General features: G+C 49.3%; 1 protein-coding gene across 1 annotated transcript in view; it reads left to right on the top strand.

The window, feature by feature from the left end:
• plekhd1 (pleckstrin homology domain containing, family D (with coiled-coil domains) member 1) overlaps window positions 1-25,687 on the top strand; it is a 154,699-nt gene that overhangs the window by 42,894 nt on the left and 86,118 nt on the right. The window contains exons 3-5 of the mRNA XM_072487334.1: window positions 2,362-2,451; window positions 17,069-17,145; window positions 18,723-18,814. Of these exons, the coding sequence (XP_072343435.1) occupies window positions 2,362-2,451; window positions 17,069-17,145; window positions 18,723-18,814 (259 nt within the window). The remainder of the gene's footprint in view (window positions 1-2,361; window positions 2,452-17,068; window positions 17,146-18,722; window positions 18,815-25,687) is intronic.

Raw genomic sequence — 25,687 nt, 5'->3', positions numbered from 1 at the left:
TGAAAAACCCGTGGAATATGCAGAAACCGGTTGGAGAATCACCGGTTCCCGTGCTGCACATGCGCAGGGCTGACGAGCTGCAGCCACACGTATGCCTAGGTCCCCTACACATGCACACGCGCCGTAAAAGATGGCGCTGGCTGTGCTGGACCACGTACCTGCCCACCCTGACCCACAGCCATCTGCACGGACCTAGGCCAAGTGTGGCGGCGCTGGACACTGTCTGCACGCCCTCTCTCCACACCGGCATGCCAGACTCCCGACCACACGTGGCCCACGCCGTCGGGAACTGGCCCATTGGAGGTGGAGCATTGCGGATGGGCCGGTTAAGCGCACAACAGGGTTGTGACTGCGCTTGTCCCGATGATGCCGATTTGGAGGGGGTGGAGCAGCGTGACCTGGTGTCAAACCACCATCTGCCTCTGATTCCGGCGTCGGACTATGGAAAATTCCACCCCATGTTCTCCCACCGGAAGAGAATTGCTCCTAGTTTGCACTGGCACTAGGAGCAGCGCCAATGTTTATAAACATATAACGATGATTGACAGCTTCGAACCACATCAAAAACAGTTAAGTGCTTTCAGCTGAGAAAAAGAGCAAGTGAAAATACTTAACTCCTAGATATCATAAACATTGTGTGAGTAGGTTCAAAGCAGGGTTCTTGAGATGCTTTCAAGCGTGAAGGGAAATGAAAATAAACAATCCAGACACTTGGCTGTCAATTACAGCCTACTAAAACCTATTTCTCATTGAAAGTTAAATGAGCCTTGCAGATCAAAGTATCTAAGAGGGTTTAAAGCCTTGTTATGTGGGTTGGGTTTCTTTGAAGTAACAGCGGCTGCTTTCTACACATCTGTCTGAGGCAGCAGGTGTAAGGGACATAAGTGAAAAACCAGTGATTTTTCACTGTTTCTGCCAAGACTGCTTTGTAGCTTCCGGGCAGGGGGGACTGATAGGATGAGGGTCTCTGATATGGAGGAGGAGGCCTCTGATGGGGGGGGGGGGGATCTCTGATATGGGGGTTCGATGGAGGGTCTCATGCGGGGATTCTGATAGGGGGGGGTCTGGTGGGGGTTTCTGATGGCGGGGGGGGTGGAGGGGAGTCTGATGCGGGGGTCTGTTTGGGGTCTTTGGCAGGGGTGTCTAAGGGAGGCTGGGGGTAGGGTGGACAGGATTTGCCTTGTGGGAGAAGGGGTCCTCTGATGGACTTTGGGGAGTACCTACATTAAACACCTACCCCTTGGCCCACCGCAAGGTCCACTTCATCAGGGTTGCTGGGAAATACTTGCACCAATCCGCTCCTGCGTGAATCCCAGAGGGTCACATCATCATGGAGGCATGAAGAATCCAATGTCCAGCCTGTTAACAGGATGCAAATGGGTTCAAATATCCAGGTGAATCCAAGTTAAAACTGAAAATGCATATTTAAATATAATGATACCCTTATAATAATAATAATAATCTTCATCTCAAAGTTCAGGAAAAGTACTGTGTGTGTAACTACATCAGTGTAAAGTAAAAATAAAATAATCTTTATTAATGTCACAAGTAGGCTTACTTTAACACTGCAATGAAGTTACTGTGAAAAGCCCCTAGTCGCCATATTCCGATGCCTGTCCGTGTACACAGAGGGAGAATTCAGAATATGCGAATTACCTAACAGCACGTCTTTCATGACTTGTGGGAGGAAACTGGAGCACCCGGAGGAAACCCACGCAGATACGGGGAGAATGTGCAGACTTTGCAAAGACAGTAACCCAAGCTGAGAATCAAACCTAGGACCCTGGCGCTGGGAAGCCATAATGCTACCCACCATGCTACCTTATTGGGCATGAACTAGATTGCATCGCTGGGCGGGGGCAGGGTGAATATCAAAAGAGATTCTTCCCATAGCAAGTTACGTTATGGTCCCTCTAGTGAGATTCTCTGGCCATGACGTCCCCAGGGTTGTTATTAGATGAAGTTATGAAGACGGAAATAGGCAGGTCTTAGCAAAAGTGGGGCCAATAGTTATTCTCAGGCCAAAAAGGACATTAACTTGGCGGATTAATTTGGTTTAGCCTCAGACAGTTGCCAGAGAAAGGGTTAGAGACACTAACTGGAAATGATGCTGATTAGCAATGCTGGAAACATTTGCTTCAATCTTCCCAATATTTAATTGGAGGAGCAGGTGAATCCAAGTTTCAACAGACACTGGATAGGTGAGGGATAAGGCCCACAATCTTCAGTTTACAGGCCTGACCTCTGACATCTTGGCGACCTGTGCCTGAAACAGAATGTTCCACAAATTTGCACGGCAAATGAGAAGTTGCTGGCAGCTTGTGATGGATATTTATTTCCTTCTTGTGTTTTTTTTTGCAGGGTGTGATACCGCTGGGTGGATGTGTCGTGGAAGCAAGGGAAGAGCCCAACATGCCATTTGTGATGAGAATTTCTCATGAGGATTTCCATGTAAGTCAGACCTGCCGTTGGGTAATGAGAGCTTGGACACTGGGGGAAGTTGCCTCCCCAAACTGGAACAATGGAATCGGTCAAAGCAAAGGGTTTAGAATTGAAACGGCAGGTTTAGAGCAGACTAAATGGGTGGTTGAGCTTACAGCGATGGTCTCTATTGAGAAACAGCCAGCGAGTGTGATGTCAGACTTGGTACTTTGGAAGGATGGGATTGGAAGGTTGTCGAAGTCCTCTCCATCCATACATTGCGTCGGAACATCCCATCATTGTCTTCATGCTGACCGCCCCTTCCTTTGTAAGTCAATGCTGTGTTATGTCTCTAAATATAATCCAGTCTATCGATCAGACACCATTACAAATTACTTCTTAAAATCGATGTGAGCTTTAATTATTACAGCTTTCCTCTTTCTGAAGAGAATTCACCATCGCTCTCAGTCGAGGTGTTTATACCCTTTCTGATTGCAGGCACAACCCATCTTGCTCAATGTGTTCCTCTTTTGCTCCAGGTTTAAAGCAAGTATCTATATGGACATTTTACTTTTTATAGCTGCTATCAACAGAAACTGACTCCTTACAGTTGGTGAGTCATTCATTCTGTAGGCTTCGTAGAATCACAGCATTTGCAGTGCAGAAGGAGGCCATTCGGCTCATCGGGTCTGTACCGGCCTTTGGAAAGAGCACCCCACGCCTTCACCCTATCCCCATAACCCAGTAACCCCACCTCACATTTTTTGGATACTAAGGGCAATTTAGCATGGCAATTCCACCTGACCTGCACATCTTTGGACTTCTTACAACTCACATGCTTGTTCCTTTTTTTTTAATAAACATTTTATTGAGATATTTTTGGTATAGTGACAACAGCAAAATAAACAATTTTCATGAAACCATAAACATAGTGCAAAAGCCATTTACCTCTCGTACAGGTCCCACCCTTATTGACCCCCTACTCTTTTTTTTTTTTAATTTTTTTATTAAGGTTTTCACAGAATATCAATAACAAAATGAAAAAGGAACCCAACAGGGTTAAATACAAAACAGTCAAAAAACAACCCTCCATATCCCCCTCCCCCTGTACAAAAATAATAAATTAACATCCCAACTTAACACAGAGCCAACATAGCAAATATACACAATAATCAGATCCCCCAGTGTAATTAAACATAAATAAAGTAAACCCCCCCCCCACCCCCCCCCAAGTTGCTGCTGCCATTGACCAATGTCTACCGTTCTGCCAGGAAGTCTAAGAACGGTTGCCACCGCCTAAAGAACCCGTGTACCGACCCTCTCAAGGCGAATTTCACCCTCTCCAATTTAATGAACCCTGCCATATCGTTGATCCAGGATTCCACGCTTGGGGGCCACGCATCCTTCCACTGAAGAAGAATTCTCCGCCGGGCTACCAGGGACGCAAAGGCCAGAATACCGGCCTCTTTCGCCTCCTGCACTCACGGTTCCTCTGCCACCCCAAATATTGCGAGCCCCCAGCCCGGCTTGACCCTGGATCCTACCACCCCCGACACCATCCTCGCTACGCCCTTCCAAAATTCCTCCAGCACTGGGCATACCCAGAACATATGGGTGTGATTTGCTGGGCTTCCTAAGCACCTAACACACCTGTCCTCACCCCCCAAAAAACGGCTCATCCTTGTCCTGGTCATGTGTGCCCTGCGCAGCACCTTAAACTGTATGAGGCTGAGCCTCGCGCACGAAGATGAAGAGTTCACCCTCCCCAGGACATCTGCCCACGTCCCTTCCTCGATCTCCTATCCAAACTCCTCCTGCCACTTACCTTTCACCTCCACCACCGAGGCCTCCTCCTGCATCACCTGGTAAGTTTCCGAGATATTTTGAGGGCAGTCCCCACTACCGGGCTCATGGTATACTTCCTTGGAGGGAGCGGCAGCGGCGCCGTTGCCAGCGCCCCCAGACTCGTACCCACACAGGACGCCGTCTCCAGCCTCTTCCATGCAGCCCCCTCCCCCTCGATCACCCACTTGCGCACCATCGTCGCATTGGCAGCCCAGTAGTCCCCACAGAGGTTGGGCAGCGCCAGCCCCCCCCTATCTCTACTCCGCTCCAGGAACACCTTTCTCACCCTCGAGGTCCCTCGCGCCCACACAAACCCCATTATGCTCCTGTTGACCCGCCTAAAAAAGGCCTTCGGCATAAACACAGGGAGGCACTGGAACAGGAACAAAAACCTTGGGAGCACCGTCATTTTGACTGACTGCACCCAAGGACAGCGGCAACGTGTCCCACCTCTTGAACTCCTCCTCCATTTGCTCCACCAGCCTTGTAAAATTAAGCCTATGCAGGGCCCCCCAGCTCCTGGCCACCTGGATCCCCAAATACCTGAAGCTCCTCTCTGCCCTTTTTAGTGGGAGCTCGCCAATCCCCCTCTCCTGGTCCCCTGGGTGAACCACGAACAACTCGCTCTTCCCCATGTTGAGCTTGTACCCCGAGAAATCCCCGAGTTCCCTGAGGATCCTCATTACCTCCGGCATTCCTCCCACCGGATCCGCCACATATAACGCAAGTCGTCCGCATAAAGCGACACCCTATGCTCCTCCCCACCCCGCACCAACCCCCTCCAGTTCCTCGACTCCCTCAATGCCATAGCCAGGGGTTCAATCGCTAGTGCGAAGAGCAGGGGGGACAGGGGACACCCCTGCCTCATCCCTCGGTGCAACTGAAAGTACTCCGATCTCCCCCTGTTCGTGGCCACACTCCATCGGGACCTCATACAACAGCCTGACCCACCTGACAAACCCCTCCCCAAACCCGAACCTCTTCAGCACCTCCCACAGGTACCCCCACTCTACCCTATCGAAGGCCTTCTCAGCGTCCATCGCCACCACTATCTCCGCCTCCCCCTCCCTCGCCGGCATCATGATAACGTTCAGAAGTCTCCGCACATTCGCGTTCAACTGCCTCCCCTTCACGAACCCCGTCTGGTCTTCGTGGATGACCAGCGGCACACAATCCTCAATCCTCGTGGCTAAGACCTTCGCCAGCACCTTGGCATCTACGTTCAGCAGCGAAATCGGCCTGTAAGACCCACACTGCAGGGGATCCTTGTCCCACTTCAGGATCAAGGAGATCAGTGCCCGGGACATCATCGGGGGCAAGGCCCCCCCCCCCCCCCCCCCCCCCCCCCCCTCCCGTGCCTCAGGAAAGGTTCTAACTAACAGCGGGCCCAACAGGTCCATATTTTTTTTTATACAATTCGACCGGGAAACCGTCCGGCCCCGGTGCCTTCCCCGCCTGCATGCTCCCTATCCCTTTGGTCAGCTCCTCCAGCCCAATTGGGGCCCCCAATCCCGCCACCAGTCCCTCCTCCACCTTCGGAAACCTCAATTGGCCCAGGAAACGGCCCATCCCTCCCTCCCTCCAGTGGGGGCTCGGATCGATACAATTCCTCGTAAAAGTCCCTGAAGACCCCATTGATGCCAACCCCACTCCGCACCACGCTCCCTCCCCTATCCTTAACTCCCCCGATCTCCCTAGCTGCGTCCCGCTTCCGAAGCTAATGCGCCAGCATCCGGCTAGCCTTTTCCCATACTCATAAACCGCCCCCTGGGCCTTCCTCCACTGCACCTCCGCCTTCCTGGTGGTCACCAGGTCGAATTCGGCCTGGAGGCTACGCCTCTCCCTCAACAGTCCTTCCTCAGGCACCTCCGCATACCTCCTGTCTACCCTCACCATCTCCCCCACCAGCCTCTCCCTCTCCCCCTGCTCCCTCCGCTCCTTGTGGGCCCTAATGGAGATCAGCTCTCCCCTAACCACCGCCTTCAGCGCCTCCCATACCATCCCCACTCGGACCTCCCCGTTATCGTTGGCCTCCAGGTACCTCTATGCTTCCTCGGACCCGCTCACTCACCTCCTCGTCCGCCAGCAGCCCCACCTCCAAACGCCACAACGGGCGCTGGTCCCTCTCCTCCCCCAGCTCTAAGTCCACCCAATGCGGGGCATGATCCGAAATGGCTATCGCCGAGTACTCGGTATCCTCTACTCTCGCTATCAGCGCCCTGCTCATAATAAAAAAGTCGATCCGGGAGTAAGCCTTATGGACATGTGAGAAGAATGAGAATTCCCTAGACCCCGGCCTTGCAAATCTCCATGGGTCCACCCCTCCCATCTGGTCCATAAACCCCCTCAGCACCTTAGCCGCCGTCGGCTTCCTACCCGTCCTAGACCTAGAGCGATCCAGTGCCGGATCCAACACAAGTGTTTAAGTCTCCCCCCATTATCAGGCCCCCCACTTCCATATCTGGGATCCGACCCAACATGCGCCGCATAAAAACCGCATCGTCCCAGTTCGGAGCATACACATTGACCAGTACCACCCTCTCTCCCTGCAACTTACCACTTACCATTATGTACCTGCCGCCATTATCTGCCACAATGCTCGACGCCTCGAATGACACCTTCTTTCCCACCAAGATCGCCACCCCTCAATTTTTGGCATCTAGCCCCGAATGAAACACCTGACCTACCCACCCTTTCCTCAATCTTACCTGGCCTGCCACCTTCAGGTGTGTCTCCTGGAGCATAACCACATCCGCCTTCAGCCCCTTCAGGTGCGCGAATACGCGGGCCCGCTTGACCGGCCCGTTCAGTCCGCTTACACTCCTGGTTATCAGCCGGATCAGGGGGCTACTCGCCCCCCTCCCCCGCGACTAGCCAGCCACGCGCCCGCACCTCACGCCCAGCCCGTTCCCCACGGCGGCAGACCCCCGTCTCGACCCCCCCCCACTCGCTCCAGCTCCCCCTTGACCATAGCAGCAGCAACACGACCCCACCCCCCCCCCAGCCCCCAAAAGCTAGGACCCCTCCTAGCTGCTTTACTCCCCCCATTGCACTTCCGCAAGTCAGCTGACTCCTGCTGACCCCGGCCACTCCCGCCTCCCCTTCGACTCCTCCCATTGTGTGACACACCCTCCTCTTCCATTCCCCATCCGCAGGCTCTCCACCTCCCCCTTCCATCCCAAGCGCGGGAAACAACCCTCGCTTCCCTGCCCTGGCCCCGCCCCCTCCAGTCTTCAGCACGGGAAAAAGCCCGCGCTTACCACCTACCCGGCCCCGCCACCTCTCACGCAGCTCCTTTTAGAGGCCTAGTCCCCTCACCCCCGACTCAGGCCTCCCCCTCCCCCGCGGGGCCCCATCACACTGCCGGCCATCCACCCCTGTTCCATTTGCTTACCCCCCTCCAAAAGCCCCTCCGACCAACCCGCCCTAACCACCCTCACCCAACCAGAAAGAAAAAAAACAAGAGGAAAGGACCACCCCTCAAAAAGTAACATATCAACCGCAATCCCCAAACGCCCATCCCGACCCTCGATCTGTGTCCAACGTCTCGGCCTGAACAAAGGTCCACGCCTCCTCCGGAGACTCAAAATAATGGTGCCGGTCCTTGTAGGTAACCCACAGTCGCGCCGGCTGCAACATGCCAAACTTCACCCCCTTCCTATGCCGCACCGCCTTCGCTCGGTTGTACCCCGCCCTCCTCTTCGCCACCTCCGCACTCCAGTCCTGGTATATTCGAACCTCCGCGTTCTCCCACCTGCTGCTCCTCTCCTTCTTGGCCCACCTGAGCACACACTCCCGATCGATGAACCGATGGAACCGCACCAGCACCGCCCGCGGAGGCTCGTTAGCCTTGGGCATCCTCGCCAGCACTCTATGGGCCCCTTCCAGCTCCAGGGGCCCCTGGAAGGACCCCGCTCCCATCAGCGAGTTCAACATGGTGACCATATAGGCCCCCCACGTCCGGCCCCTCCTGCCCCTCTGGGAGGCCCAGAATCCGCAAGTTCTTCCGCCTCGACCGATTCTCCATCTCCTCTAACCGCTCCTGCCATTTCTTGTGGAGCGCCTCGCACTTTTACCGCCAGGCCCAGGATCTCATCCTCATTGTCGGAGATCTTTTGTCGGGCCTCGCGGATCGCCACCCCCTGGGTCGGCTGGGTCTCCAGCAGCTTATCGATAAAAGCCTTCATCGGCTCAAGCAGGTCTGCTTTAATCTCCCGAAAGCAGCGCTGGATAACCTCCTGTTGCTCCTGCGCCCACTGCATCCACGCTGCCTGGTCCCCGCCCGCTGCCATTTTGTTCTTCTTCCCTCACACCTTCGGGTCCACCATCACTTTTGTAGTCGCCCCGCTCCTGGTAAAAGCCATATACTGTCGGGGAATTATTGTACTCTCCTTCCCACAGCTGGAAACGTCGAATAAATTCCGTTGGGGGCCCTGAAAAGAGCCCAAAAGTCCATTTTTTGCAGGAGCTGCCGAACGTGCGACTTAGCTCCGCATAGCCGCAACCGGAAGTCCTTGACCCCCTATTCTAATCTACACACGCTTGTTCCTTAACCGTGCATTTCTTTTGAGCCAGTTGTGTCCCATTCCAGAGCTTCCTTACCACATTCTCATGTTAGAATCACCACTGCATGCTACTGCAATCCCAGGTCTGTGTCCCAGACTATCCTTTTCTCTTCATTTGAGTGAGAAAGCTAGTTGTTCCAAATATTTCCATTCGAGTGCAATGTAATATATATATTAGCTGTTTTAATACGTTGTGGTCCTCCTTGGCCTGTTTGCCTTCCTCCTCCAATACCTCATCACTGTTGTCCAACTGGCTGAGAATGCTCTCATTTGATTCCATTCTTATCTATCCAATCCTAGCCAGAGAATTACTTGCAATGGCTCCTCTTCCTGCTCCACACTGTAACTCTGGCATTCCCCAAAGGTCTGTCTTTGACCCCCCAACTCTTATTTCTCATTAACATACTGCTCCTTGGTAACGTCATTTGAACAGTAATAGTTTTCACATGTAGACCAACAACACCCGGTTCTTATGAGGAGAGACTGAGTAGACTGAGACTATATTCATTGGAATTTAGAAGAATGAGGGGGGAATCTTATAGAAACGTATAAATTTATGAAGGGAATAGATAGGATAGAAGCAGGGAGGTTGTTTCACTGGTGGGTGAAACTAGAACAAGGAGGCATAGCCTCAAAATAAGGGGAAGCAGATTTAGGACCGAGTTGAGGAGGAACTTCTTCACCCAAAGGGTCGTGAATCTGTGGAATTGCCTGCCCAGAGAAGCTGTTGAGGCTACCTCGTTAAATGTTTTTAAGGCAAAGATAGATAGATTTTTGAACAGTGAAGGAATTAAGGGTTATGGTGAGCGTGCGGGTAAGTGGAGCTGAGTCCACAAAAATATCAGCCATTAAATGGCGGAGCAGGCTCGAGGGACCACTCCTACTCCTAGTTCTTATGTTCTATCTCACCAATAACACCTTTATTGACCTCATCACTAACTAGGTTACAAGATTGCTTATCTGGCGTCTCCTACTGGATATGCAGAAATTTTCTCTGACAATATTGGAAAGACTGAAACCATTCTTCCCTGTCCCTATTCCAAACACTATTCCTTAACTACCCACTCCATCCTTCAGCCTGGCAGCAGTCTGAGACTAAACCTGCCTGTTCACAACCTTGGTTTCGCATCTGAGCCTGAGAGGAGCTTCTGACCAGATATTTGAGTCATCGCCAAGAATGATACTTTCATCTCCATGACAAACTCAACTGTGCCCCTGTCAGGGGGTGACATGTGGCGCAGTGGTTAGCACTGGGACTGCGACGCTGAGGACCCGGGTTTGAATCCCGGCCCTGGGTCACTGTCCGTGTGGAGTTTACACATTCTCCCCGTGTCTGCGAGGGTTTCACCCCCACAACCCAAAAGATGTGCTGGTTAGGTGGATTGGCCATGCTAATTGCCCCTCAATTGGAAAAATAAATAATTGGCTACTCTAAATTTCTATTTAAAAAAACTTTGCCCCTGTCTTAGCCTATCTGCTGCTGAAACCCTCAATTTACTCGAGACTTGACTATTCCAACGCATTCCTGGCCGACCTTCCAAAATCTACCCTCCGTAAACTTGAGTTCATTGAAAACCCTGCTAAATGTACCATAACTTGCACCCAGTCTCATTCACCTATCACCCCAATGCTTACTGACCGACAATGGCTCCCGGTAGAGAAACACCTCAGTTTAAAATTCATATCCTTGTTTTCAATTCAAATTCCCCCGTGCCACTCCGTATCTGTAATCTCCTCCAGCCCTATAAACTTCTAAGTTACCTTAGCTGCTCTGATTTTGGCCTCTTGAGCCACCCCGAGTTTAATCATTTCACTCTCGACGGTTGTGCCTCAAGTTCCCTTGTGCTAATGGGGGAATTTCTTCCTTAAAAACCTCTCCATCTTTCTTTCCTCCTTCAAGATGCTATGTAAATATCTGCTCCAACATCTCCTTATTTGGCTCCGTGTCGATTTCTAATTGTGAAGCACCTTAGCATGTTTTAAGATGTTTACAGCATTATATAAATACAAATTGTTGTTGTTGGCGATCACACCAATAAACAAGAGCTAGGAATTAACCAAACACATTGCACCAAGTCATTGGCAGGATTACACCCACAAAGCCTCGTCAATCTTCCTTGAGATCAGTTGCAGTGGTGTTGTTGAATTTGTTAGCCATGTGGTTAATTGGGAATTCAGATATGGCTCATTGCATTTTTGATCAGTAAACAGAAAGTTTAAATAAGAAGGGACCTGTCATCAATCATACGATCACAAGAATAATTTTTCCAGGGTGTATGCATGTGAAGTTGAAAAGCAGAGTGTGTGAGCATTTATTGATCACTGTGACTGCTTTACTCTGTAGTCACTGAATGGTGGGAGATGTTTGTTAAGCAAATTTACATACTTGAAATACATTTACCCAGATTGTGTATGTGTGGTGTTTTCTACTAAAATTAGTTTCTGTGCCTAAAATGAAGTTGCCATAGCAACACCTATGTTAGTCAGTGATTTCTATTGGTACAGTGATTAGCACTGCTGCCTCACAAGCATTAGGGACCTGGGTTCACTTGTGGCCTTGGGTGACTGTGCAGAGTCTGCATGTTCTCCTGGTGTCTGCGTGGGTTTCCTCCGGGTTTCCTCCCACAGTCTAAAGATGTGCTGTTAGGTGGGATTACGGGGATAGAGCGGAGGAGTGGGCCTACGGGAATAGAGCGGAGGAGTGGGCCCATGTAGGGTGCTCTTTCAAAGGGTTGGTGCAGTCTCGATGGACTGAATGGTTTCCTTCTGCACTGTAGGGATTCTATAAAAAGAATTCCGATGTTGGCCTGGTTAACCCAATCCATATTGGTCCGGTTTATTCACCTAACATTCGGCCCCACCACAACCACCAAAATCTTCCAACATTTATGATGGAGACTGAAGTAGTTGATTCTAAGACGATGGTCCTGAATCGTAATAAAGGAAACTACGATGATATGAGGCATGAGTTGGCTATGATCGATTGGAGAATGTTACTTAAAGGGTTGACAGTGGATAGGCAATGGCAAACATTTGTGGAGCGCCTGGGGGAACTGCAACAATTGTTTATTCCTGTTTGGCACAAAAATAAAATGGGAATGGTGACCAATCCATGACCTTCAAGGGAAATTGGAGATAGTATTCAATTCAATACAAATTGGCCAACAAAAACAGGTCTGAGGATGGGAGCAATTCAGCAAAGAAGTACCAAGTCATTGATTAAGAAGGGGAAAATAGAGTATGAGAGTAAGCTTGCAGGGAACATAGAAACTGACTGTAAAAGTTTCTATAGGTACGTGAAGGGAAAAAGATTGGTGAAGGCAAATGTCCCTTGCATTCAGAAACAGGGGAATGTATAATAGGGGCAAAGAAATGGCTGAGCAACTAAACACATACTTTGGTTCTATCTTCACAAATGAGGGCACAAATAGATACCAAAAATATTGGAGAACGCAGGATTCAGTGAGAGGGAGATATCACAGAATTTATAGTGCAGAAGGAGGCTATTCGGCCCATCGAGTCTGCACCAGACCCTGGAAAGTGCACCCTACTTAAGCCCACACCTCCACCCTGTCCCTGGTACCGACTGAAACCCCCTCCCCACTCTCCTGCTTTTATTCCCATCCTCCTCCTCCATTTCTTCTGACGGATTCAGTTCCTCTTTGTTCTCTTTGCTGTTGCTCAGTCAATTAATTCCTGCAATTGCATTCCAATTCAGGGCCACAATCCCAGCCTCTACTGCTCATCCCTTAGTCCCTAATTAAATTCCAGTTTCGTAACTCTCTCTTTATACAAAAACAACTTTGATTTATATAGCAACTTTAATGTAAGGAAACTCCCCAAGGTGGAATTTGACACTAAGCCACACAAGGAGGTATTAAGGAAGATGGCCAAAATCTTAGTCACAAGATAGGTTTTAAAGAGCATCTTAAAACAAAGAAAGGCTTTGGGAAGGAATTCCAGAGCTTGGGGACCAGGCAACTGAAAGCATGGCCACCTTAGGTGGAGTGATTAAAATTGAGGATGTGCAGGAGCCAGGATTAGAGGAGCGGAGCAATCTCTGAGGGTTGTGGGGATGGAGTAGATTACAGTAATAGGGCTACGTGAGTACCAGGAAGAATCTGAAAACAAGATGCACAATTCTCCCGATTTGATTCTTTTCTTTTGAACAGGTGTCCTTTCTACCGTAGCTTTTTTTAAACAGGTTGTTTCTTTGTTCTAAAGTGCTTCCTGGAAAGCGCAGGTGCGGGGGCAGCACTCACACAGAGCACATGCCCTTTCTAGGAAGGACTTTAGACCAAAGAAACAGCCTCTTAAAACTGTAATTAGAAAGAAAACCTGATTAAAAGACAAAGCACTTCAGAGTTAATGGACCGTGAAGACAAAAAAAAAACCAAACAAAGCAAAGCATGGTAGCATAGTGATTAGCACAATTGCTTCACAGCTCCAGGGTCCCAGGTTCGATTCCCGGCTTGGGTCACTGTCTGTGCGGAGTCTGCACATTCTCCCCGTGTGTGTGTGGGTTTCCTCCGGGTGCTCCGGTTTCTTCCCACAGTCCAAAGATGTGCAGGTTAGGGGAATTGGCCATGATAAATTGCCCTTAGTGTCCAAATAATTTTTGCCCTTAGTGTCCAAATTATTTTTTTCCAATAAAGGGGCAATTTACGTGGCCAATCTGCCTAACCTGCACAACATTGGGTTGTGGGGGTGAAACCCAAGCAGACACCAGGAAAATGTGCAAACTCCACACGGATATTGACCCGGGGCCGGGATAGAATCCAGGTCCTCAGCGCCGTGAGGCAGCAGTGCTAACCACTGCACCACCGTGCCAGCCCTGTGATTTTCAAAGCTACAGAGGGAAGACCTGCCACATGACCCTCATCCTGAGAAAGACCCCGGACTTGAGCCCTTTCAGCACAGCCCAAGCCCCCCCCCTTTACCCCTACCTTCCTGAAGGACCCCCTTCAGTATCCTGAGATTAGTGCAGAGAGGGTCCTCACCCCTTGCTTCCCGCCCCTCAAGAGTCCACAGTACTAGGTGCATGCCTGTCAGGACCTGCATTAAGGACAGGCGGTATTGTCACTGGACTAGTAACCAGAAACCCAGGTAATGCTCTGGGGACCCAGGCTCAAATCCCGCCACTGCAGATTGTGAAATTGGAATTCAATAAAAATCTGGAATTAAAAGTCTAATGATGACCATGAAACCATTGCCGATTGTCGTAAAAACCCATCTGGTTCACTAATGTCCTTTTGGGAAGGAAATCTGCCATCATTACCTGGTCTGGTCTACATGTGACTCCAGACCTACAGCAATGTGGTTGACTCTTAACTTCCCTCTCAAGGCCAATTAGGGATGGGCAATAAATGCTGGCCCCGTCAGCGACACCCAGGTTCCATGAACAAATAATTTTTAAAAACTGATTCACGTTTGCAGGACTTCTGGATGGGAGACGTCCGGGAGCATCCCAGGATCAGTAAATCGGGCTTCAAGCCTGATAATTACATTCAATTCTATGTAAAGTTAGCACGTTCTCGCCTGCACTGGGCGAGAACCTGATGAATGCCGACTGAAACCTGATTGGGGCTAGTGGAGCCGGCTAGGAGACTCGCAACGGGTCTGATGCCCAGCAAGAATCCTGCTTTGACCCTCATGCCTAATTCAACAGGGCATCGTGATTCCCGCCCGGGCTAGCGGTCCCGGAGATTCGCCCCCAGGAATGAAAATGAGAATTTTAAAACAAGATGTTGCTTAACCGGTGTAGATCAGTGAGCATAGGGATACTGGATGAATGGAACTTGGCCAGAGATAACACACAGGCAACTGAGTTTTGGATGAACTCGTGGTGAGGGAGAATTTGGTAAGTCAGCCTGGAGTGCAGTGGACAGACAAGTGTAGAGGTAACAAAGACATGGATCAGGGGTTCAGCCTCCGGTGAGTTAATGCAAGAGAGGTGTCAGTGGGGATGTTTCATAAACAAACATATGTTATCCAATTCATGCTGAGTTTTACCAGCGTTGGGCAGTTTATCAAACAGATTGCTGAACATGCACAAGCACAGCAGTCTCATCCTATCAATATTCTGGTCCAAAACAATAGCTTTTGTCCTGGAGTCTCATTGTGATCTGCCAGCGTACAGGCCAAACTAAACCAATTCCAGTTTACTCATTAAGTTTAGTTATAATTAGAAAATGTGAAAAAGGAGAATAAAAATATATTTTTTTAAAGTTTAGTTATAATTCCTGCATCTGCTATTCTGGTTTTTTTTTTTTCATGTTAAAACGATGTAAAGTACTATCTGTATCCATTCACTGGTTGGACTCACTCCCTTCACTGCTCAAATGGTTTTGAGATCCTCCTCTTTTCTCTATCTAGCCTCACTCCACTGCGAGGCTGAGTTTGAAACTGATGCATTAAATAACATGCGGCTAAGTAAATGGTCACTGCTATCTGATCTGAGGATTTCTACTGACTAACTGAGATCCACTTCTTTTAGTTAATGGTGTGTGGCCAACTCAATCCACTCATAACAAATTAATTTAATCATTTGAAGTGCAGTAATTTGAATCTGGCAAATTATATTATCCAAAACATCTTTGTCAATCACTCCTTCGCTTTGACCTATTCTCCCCCACCTCTCCAACTATATAATCCATCACATTCCTAGCCCTCTTCATCTCTGAAGAGGAGGAAATGTTAACCCTGTTTCTCTCTCTACAGATGCTGCCTGACCTGCTGAGTTTATTCAACATTTTCTGTTTTCATTTTATATTTTATTAAATAATTTATATTGTTTTGAGGGAGTCGGTGGAATCGCCAAAACCGTATTGAGCAAATTGAATTGGATAAAATAGTCAAGTAATTATATTATGATTCTCAAATTAATGGAATCTATCTAACGTGAGTGGAGTCAACCGAATATGGTTCCGTGATCGGAATTCTATGTTTTTCCTGTCCTGTCCAGCTCACTAGTTACTGACAACTTCCTTTAATATCCCCTACCCAGCAGTACTGACTTCCCTCTCTACTACTCATGTGGCCTTACTCCACTTCAGATGCTTTCAAGCATGAAGGGAAAGAGAAATAAACAACCTCCTGGCAACTGTGTTTAAACCATTCAGCTGTCAATCAAAGCTAGTTAAAGGTACTGCACTGTGAAATTGAATGGATGCTTAGCATTTCAAAGGATCTCAGGGGATTTCAAGCCTTTCCAAATGTTGTGAGCTTTCAGTCCAAAGATCTGCAGGCTATGTGGACTGGCCACGATAAATTGCCAAATGGTGTCAAAAGGTCAGGAGGGGTAAAGGGATAGGGTGGGGGAACGGGCCTAGGTGGGGTGCTTTCTTGGAGGGTTAATGAAATGAAATGAAAATCGCTTATTGTCACAAGTAGGCTTCAAATGAAGTTACTGTGAAAAGCCCCTAGTCGCCACATTTCCGGCGCCTGTTCGGGGAGGCTGTTACGGGAATTGAACCGTGCTGCTGGCCTGCCTTGGTTTGCTTTCAAAGCCATCAATTTAGCCCTGTGCTAAACAGCCCCATGTGACCTGATGGGCTGAATGGCCTCCTTCTGCACTGAGGGAGTCTATGATTCTAGGAAGGCTTTAACACTTCTAAAAGCAGCATTTTCAAAAATGTAGAGCTGAGGAAACAGATATGAGGAAAGGTAAAGTGTTCCCAGCTTGATTCTTCATTGAGCTGTCTGGTCTGCTCATCAGGGGCGTCATTCTCCGCTGGCGGGAGTCTCCGTTTTGCCGGCGCCCGGGGGTTTCCCGACGGCGTGGGGCTGCCCCACAATGGAAAACCCTATTGACCGGCCGGTGTTACGGAGACTCCCGCCGGCCGGTCGGGGCAGAAATGTGGCGGGGCGGGTAGGAGAATTTCGCCCCAGGTGTCAGGCAGAGCAATTCAGAGTGAGAAGGCCACTTCCGAGATTACGTACGTCAGACCAGGATGAAGACCATGAGCATAGGGCTGCTTGAGATCACCATGCCAAGAATGATCTTCAGGTTGCCCAGGGCTGAAGGAGCAGTCCAGACATGGGACCGCCATCCTGGGGGAGGGTTTAAGGCCTTACCCAAAGCCTAATTCCACCCAAACCCCAAGGGCCTTGGAGGACCCTTTTTGGTAATTGTTTTGCTTGAATTGCCCCCCTCAAGAGTAGAGTCCCAGATCTTTTATCCTTTCCTGATAACTGAGTTCAAGGGTTAATGTGATGTCTCTGTATTTTCTCTTTAGGGGAATATCTTATTAGCGGCTGAGACTGAATTTGACCAACAGCACTGGATAGATTTGCTGCAGGAATCTGGAAAGGTGTAAGTAAAGAGAAATATTGATGAACTAGTGTTTCTTGTTATCAGTCTCGGTGTGGCAGGATCAAGGTGAAAATTAAGATAAGATAGAAAGAGCTTACATTTTTATAGCACCTTCCACAAGGTTCGACCTGCCTCAAAGTGCATCATAGCCATTGAAATAGCTTTTGCTATGTAATAACTATAATGTAGGAATACTGGCAGCCAGCTTACAGGATCCTTGCTAATCAACTTCATAATGACCAGATAATCCATGTCTTGTCATGTTGTTTGAGCAATAAGTATTGACCAGAATTCCAGAAAGAGAGCTTCTCTGCTATTCTTCAAGTAGTATCTTGAGATCTGAGATATCTCAGCCATCTTGGAGAAAGTCTAAAAGATGGCACGTGACAATGCAGCACTCCCTCAGTCCTACACCGTGAGTATCAACCTCGAAAGAACACAACCTGAATCCATAACCTTCTGACTCGGAGATGAGAGTGTGATTCATTCCACCACAGCATTCAGAGACAAAGGCCCTGATATATGGCAGGGGTGGATCACAGAATGACAGTGAGAAGAGGCTGAGATCATTTGAAGGAGCGCTTGAGGGAGCAACTGTATTCCTCTTCTGCCACAAGGCATTCTTTAAAAAGCGAATATCTTCTGCAGCCAGCTTCTCCTATTTCCAGTTCGCAGGTGAACGTCCCCAGCTGGCAACATTCATGAAGTGCCCTGGCTCTCCAAGATGGCATACACTTCTCACAAAGCACTACTGTGATAATAGTGGCAGGTGTGGATATAGCGGGTTGGGAGACCTCCTCGGGCTCATCATATCAAGGCCAAAGTGTTTATGATTTTGTCACGCAGATACTCCGGGCTTTCTGTAAACTTCCCTCATAGCCTTGTCCTCTCTAATATGGCATCATTTATCCCTCTGGTCTCTAGGCACGGCTACACAATTTGCTGCCAGTTAGGTTTCAGCTGTGTGTAGTCAGCCCATGAACGTTAAAAACTGGATTGATCCTGTCTGAACCAATTTCATCATCAGGATCCCTGCTTGAGTTGTCCCTCTCATTGACCTAGGATGGGTTTAAATTCAGATACCAGAGCCGAGTGACTGGTCTCCAGCCTGGTGTGCCGTCCAGCAGAGAGGTCCTCCTGTGGCATTGTTCACCATCAGACCGGGTTACCGAGACATTGGATCCCATGCACAAAGCTGGCATGTGCTCTGTAGACAGCAGGAGTGTGCTATTTGAGCTGGGGCCCCTCCAGTTCAGGTGTGTTCCATGTTCTAGGCCATTGTTTGAGAATTGCAGAGCTGTATACCATGTACAACATATTATTCTACAGTTATGGTGCATGTGTGTTTGAGCTGCTATCTTTAAATCCACAAAATGTTTTGGCTAAGAAAGCAGTCACTGCACTCCAGCAGAGTTTAGTTGCAATTGGTGAGAGAAATGTGTTTGCAAGTTTCCAAACACACATCATTAAACAACATTTTCATTTTTTTTTCTCTAATATGTCTGCCTCTTTTGAAGTGTGTGACAGACACTGTGAAGCACCGTTTCACGGATCCTGATTTCCTCTTCTCTCCACAGAACCTGGCAGAACGCCCAGCTCGGGGAAGCGATGATTGGAAGCCTTGAAGCTCAAGGCCTGCAGCTTGCGAAGGAGAAGCAGGAATATTTAGGTCAGCCATGAATTAGAGGCCAGGATTGATTCAGATCTGACAGACCGCGTGGTTCACGGGTTGAGTCAGCTGAAAAATCGCCAACGCTGAAATAAATGTGTTCACTGGCATTCAGTCGATGTCAGTTGTGCTCATCTCCTGCTCCTATTAGCTAAATATAATTGGGTAACGTGCAGCACGATTCCCCCTGGACACAAAGTAAATTGGAAAGCACACAGCTTGCTGTCTCATGATCACAGCACACGTACCTCAGCTCGGAACTGCTTTGCTCCAATCTCCAGACATCCACCTGCTTCAAAATGGCTGCTCATCTCGGTGTACTTTTAGGAGGTTTATTTCTATTGCCCTCTTGGTTCAGCCTTGATACCCCCAACCTACTCTCTCCCCCTGCTACCTCCAATCAGACCCAGAGTAGGATTGCCCAGGAGTCTCTCGGAAATAAAGATTAATATCCAGAGCATTTTTCAGAAGAAAAATGATAGATGTGTTAACAGATGTGTTTTAAAATATATCCATTTTTCTGCCAATTAACAAAATAACGAAGGCAGCAAATAACTGCTGTTTCATTGAGAGCCAAGAATCATTGTAAAGGAGGGTGGCTCGTGGCGAAGTGGTTAACATTGCTGCCAACGGCGCTGAGGACCCGGATTCGAATCCCGGCCCTAGGTCATTGACCGTGTGGAGTTTGACTCTCCCCGTGTTTGCGTTGGTTTCACCCCTACAACCCAAAGATGTGCAGGGAAGGTGGATTGCCCACGCTAAATTGCCCCTTAATTGAAAAAAATAAAAAAATAATTGGGTACTCTTAAATTTTTTTTAAAAAAAATCATTGTAAAGGAATAATGAAGAATCAGTTTGTTTTCCCATTGGCTGGGAGATGGAGGTTTGCGCGACCAATGGTGGGGGTGGGGCAGAGAGGTTATATGGTGACACCTAGAGGAATACATCCAATCAGACTTGGGAACCATGCCACAGTGGGTGGGGAAGGCCTGGCTCCAGTTGGCAGCTTCCACCACCATCATCTTTCCCTTCTACGTCACCACACAAGAAACATTTTAAGCCAATCCTCCTGTTGCACAATATGCTACACTCTTGTGTGGAATCTAAGAGGGCATCATTTTGGAATTCCTGGCGAGAAGGGAGACATTTTCAGAAGAAATTGTCTTTTCAGAGGCTGAAAACTGGATTTCTGGTCAACATTGCTGTGGTTTTGGCAGTGTAAGGGCAAACCATGAGGTTGCAATGGAAACCACCAGGGTGTGTGGCTATTCACTCTCAGTCTTGAGATACTCACTCACCCTCACCCAATGTGTGTGAGGGGTGACATTGCTTGTTGGTGTGTGGGAGTAAGGGTGAATGAGGGCACTGAGACTGGGAGTAAATCTCAGAGATACACTCCCTCTCGATCCCTTTCTCAGACAAACAAACACACGCCTCTCTCTCACACACACACACACACACGCACAGGTCCCTCTCTCACACACACAAAAGCACAAACATAGGTCCCTCTCACACACACACAAGCACAAACGGGTCTCTCTCACACGCACAAGCACAGGTCTCTCTCACACACGCACACAAGCACAAACATAGGTCTCTCTCTCTCACACACACAAGCACAGGTCCCCCTCTCTCACACACACAAACACAGGTCCCTCTCTCTCACACACACACACACACACGCACAGGTCCCTCTCTCACACACACAAAAGCACAAACATAGGTCCCTCTCACACACACACAAGCACAAACGGGTCTCTCTCACACGCACAAGCACAGGTCTCTCTCACACACGCACACAAGCACAAACATAGGTCTCTCTCTCTCACACACACAAACACAGGTCCCTCTCTCTCACACACACAAGGACAAACACAGGTCCCTCTCTCTCTCACACACAAGCACAAACATCGGTCCCTCTTTCTCACACACACACAAGCACAAACACATGCCTCTCACGCACACACAAACACAGGTCCCCCTCTCACACACACGAGCACAAACACACGCCTCTCTCACACACACAAGCACAAACACACACCTCTCACACGCACAAACACACAGCACTCTCTCACACACGAGCACAAACACATGCCTCTCACACACACACACACACACACACACAAGCACAGGTCCCTCTCTCTCACACACACACACATACACACACACACACAAGCACAAACATAGGTCCCTCCCTCTCACACACGCACAAACACAGGTCTCTCTCGCACACACACAAGCACAAACACAGGTCTCTCTCACACACAAGCACAAACACAGGTCTCTCTCTCACACAAGCACAAACACAGGTCTCTCACACATGCAAGCACAAACAGGCCTCTCTCACACACAAGCACAAACACAGGTCCCTTTCTCACACACACAAGCACAAACATCAGTCCCTCTCACACACACCAGCACAAACACATGCCTCTCACACACACACACACACAAGCACAGGTCCCTCTCACACACGCACAAACACAGGTCTCGCTCACACACAAGCACAAACACAAGTCTCTCTCTCACACAAGCACAAACGCAGGTCTCTCTCACACATGCAAGCGCAAACAGGCCTCTCTCACACACAAGCACAGACACCGGTCCCTTTCTCACACACACAAGCACAAACATCGGTCCCTCTCACACACACCAGCACAAACACATGCCTCTCTCACACACACACACACACAAGCACAGGTCCCTCTCTCTCACACACACACAAGCACAAACATAGGTCCCCCCCTCTCACACACGCACAAACACAGGTCCCTCTCTCGCACAAACACAGGTCTCTCTCACACACAAGCACAAACACCGGTCTCTCTCTCACACAAGCACAAACACAGGTCTCTCTCACACATGCAAGCACAAACAGGCCTCTCTCACACACACTCACCCCTCTCTTTCACACACACACCTCCTTTACATGTCTCCCTTACATACACACACTCCGGCGTCTCCCTTACACACACATTCACACCTCTCTCTTATACACACACACACCTCTCTTGTATACACACATACTCACCTCTCATACTCACAGACTAACCCTCCCTCTCTTGCACAAACACACACTCCATCCTCTCTCTCACTTGCACATACCTTCACACACTCGCCCACCATGTAGAGACCTGGGAAAGCAGCTGGAGCTGGGTCAATGCACCGGGAGTTGGGAAAGAGGCCGGAGCTGTGGGAAAGTATGGTGAGAGGAGGCCCAGTATTCTTCAGGTTCTCTCTCTATCTCCACATACTCCCAGTTGCTGGTGTTCACTGCTCCTCCAATTACAGCCTCTCAGGAGCAGCAAGAAACAGGCTGTGAGCAGTCCCCTGCAGAAAACCTCAAACTCATTGACCTGATTTACCGACCGGCATTTTCAGCAATCACTCCGGGGGCCATATTGTGGCCTGTGGATCGTGGGGTGGACACGCCTGTTGTAGATGGTACACACTGCTGCCACTGTGCATTGGTGGTGGAGGGTGTGAATGTTTAGGATGGTAGATGGAGTGTCGATCAAGCAGGTTGCTTTGTTCTGGATATGTCAAGCTTTCTCTGTGAGATTGGAGCTGCACTTATCCAGGCCAGTGGGGAGTATTCCATCACAATGAGGGGCATGGACAGAGTGGATAGTCACAAGCTTTTTTCCCCAGGGCGGTAGAGTCAATTACTAGGGGACAGAGGTTTAAGGTGCGAGGGGCAAGGTTTAGATGGGATGTGTGAGGGAAGTTTTTCACACAGAGAGTAATGGGTGTCTGGAACGCGCTGCCAGAGGAGGTGGTGGAAGCAGGGACGGTACTGATGTTTGAGGAGCGTCTTGATAAATACATGAATAGGATGGGAATAGAGGGATATGGACCGGGGAAGTGTAGAAGTTCTTGGGTTAGATGACCAGCATGGTCGGCGCAGGCTTGGAGGGCCGAAGGGCCTGTACCTGTGCTGTACTTTTCATTGTTTTATAATCTTGACTTGTGCCTTGTAGATGGTGGATAGGCTTTGGAGAGTCAGGAGGTGTCACTTGCTGCTGAGTTTCCAGACTTTGAGTTGCTCTTATGGCCACAGTATCTATATAGCTGGTTCATTTGAGTTTCCGATCAATGCTAACCCCGGGATGTTAACGGTGGAGGATTCAGCGATGGTAATGAAGTTGAATATCAAGAGACCTAGCAATGGCTAGCGTCTCTCTTGTTGAAGATGTCATGATATGCAAACATGCAACCAATGAACACTCCAAATAGGACACAACCAATGGGCAGTCAGGACACTCGGAGGTGGCATCACCACAAGGGGGCATGACATAAACACTATAACAGGGATGAGGCACTCACACCCTGCCTCTTTCCACAGACAGACATCTAGAGAGTTAGACAGGGTTGATCAGCAGCATCACACCCCTACACATGGCTTAGAGCAAGCTGGTACAGTTAGACTGAGTTACTACAGTAAGATTAACAGAGAGTCAAACTCATTTGAGAACTGTGTTAATAGTTCAATAAACACGTTGAACTCATTTCAGAGTCTGGAGCAGCCTTTAGTTAAGACTGCTTTAAGTAGCAGCCGGTGTTATCCGAAGCAGCATAACACATGATACCAGGAGTGACTGTTCAATCTATTTAGTTCAACTCAACAAGATCCGTGACAACCAGCTACTGAATACAGCCACAGTGGACAAGATTCAGGCTCCTCATCAGCTCAGGACCACCGACCATCTTAGTGCCAACTGGCGATCATTCAAGCAGAAATTTCAACTATACGTGGAAGCACCCAACCTCAATGGCGCGGCCGATGCTTGGAAGATAGCTCTTCTACTCACCACTGCGTGACCATGCGATAGAGATCTTCAACTCCTTTCACTTTTCCGAAGGGCAGGACTTTTCCGAAGGGCAGGACAAAACGAAGTACCAAACCATCCTGGACAAATTCGACAGCCACTGCGAGGTGGACACCAACAAAATCTTTGAGCGCTACATCTTCAAGCAGAGGATGCAAGGTAAAGACGAATCCTGCAACTCCTATCTAACTAACCTTAGACTGCTAGCGCAATCCTGCAACTTCAGTGATATCACTGACTCCATGATCCGAGACCAAATCGTTTTTGGAGTCCTCTGCGAGTTTTTGGCTGATCCTCTGCGAGAGCAATTGTTGAAAATCAAGCACATGACCCTGCCAGTCACGATTGAAACGTGTACTGTGCATGAGCACTCTAAAAATCGCTATTCAAAGTACAAAACGGCAGAAAGTGAAAAACAAGCCTCCCACGAGGTGGTGTGTTCAGGCCATCTCCCGGATGCAGCGCCTCCACATTGACGAAAGCGGCCATTTCACACGCTCTTCCGGGGGCCAGCTGCATGCGCGATGCAATCGGGAACACGAAACGGCCGAAAACCGCACTGCACAGGTGCAGACGTCCGAGAACCGCACCACGCATGCGCAACGACGCACTGAGCGGCATGACGCCGACGTCATGATGTGTGCGAACTGCGGCACTGCCCATTTTTAAAAAAACTGCCTTGCCAGAGGCAAACGCTGTTTAAACTGTGGGAAACCAAACCACTGTGCAGCCCTGTGCAGATCTGCACCACCAGTCAGGAGCCAGTGCTCCCAATTCCGACAGCGGCACATCAGAAGTGTGCAACACCGAATGCATGACTCTGATCCAGGCAGTGCGACGGATCCAGATGATGAATACCTGGACAACACTTACCGAGTGGGCATTATTACAAAGTGCGACTACGCCACACCGGACACATTGCAAGTCCAATCAATCTTGGCTATGGATTCCGAGGATGAATGGCGAGCAGTGATGAAGGTCAACCACTGCCCCATCCAGTTCAAACTGGACACAGGTGCCTTCGCCAACCTGATTTCAAGAGAATCAAGAAGCCCCCCCCACAATCCTTCCAGCTGCCTGCAAACTCCTGGACTACAATGGAAACGCAATCAAAGCACTGGGGTCCTGCCATCTGCAGGTGGCCAGCTGACACACACAAGCAAGCTTACGCTTCGAGATTGTTAAACCAGACAGGGCGTCCCTGCTAGGTGCGCACGCCTGCAAGCAACTGAACCTCATTCAAAGGGTCTACACCACAACGCCGTCCCATTTGGATCTTCAGGCCAGCATCGACGACATCCTACCCCAGTACCCAGATGTACTTAGCGGGATGGGCACGCTGCCATACGAGTACAAGATTCTACTGGGGCCTGATGCCAAGCCAGTGGTCCACGCACCACGACGGATCCCTGCTCCACTGAGAGAGCGCCTGAAGGCAGAGCTCAACAAAAAGGCATCATCTCCAAGGTCACTGAACCAACTGACTGGGTCAGCTCGATGGTGTGCGTAAAGAACCCTTCGGGGGACCTACGCATCTGCATTGACCCCAAGGATCTGAACAAAAACATAATGCGGGAACATTACCCCATCCTGAAGAGGGAAGAAATCACGAGTGAGATGGCACACGCGCGCTTCTTCACAAAATTGGATGCATCCCAAGAATTTTGGCAAATCCAACTTGAAGAATCCAGCAGAAGGCTCTGCGCCTTCAACACGCCTTTTGGCAGATACTGCTGCAACCGAATGCCATTTGGCATCATCTCGGCATCAGAGATTTTCCATCGCATCATGGAACAGATGATGGAGAGAATAGAAGGGGTTCGTGCCTACGTTGACAATATCATAATCTGGTCCACAACTCGAGAGGAACATGTGTCGCGACTCAAGAAAGTATTCCGACGCATACATGAACATGGCCTCAAGCTAAACAGGTCGAAGTGCTGTTTTGGGGCATCCACGCTGAGGTTCCTGGGAGATCAGATTTCGCAACACGGTGTGCACCCGGACACAGACCAAATTAAAGCCATCGAGGCAATGAAAGTCC

This window comes from Scyliorhinus torazame, chromosome 2 (assembly GCF_047496885.1).
Source record: "Scyliorhinus torazame isolate Kashiwa2021f chromosome 2, sScyTor2.1, whole genome shotgun sequence".
NCBI lineage: Eukaryota > Metazoa > Chordata > Chondrichthyes > Carcharhiniformes > Scyliorhinidae > Scyliorhinus > Scyliorhinus torazame.
This window is presented reverse-complemented; position numbering and strand designations above follow the sequence as displayed.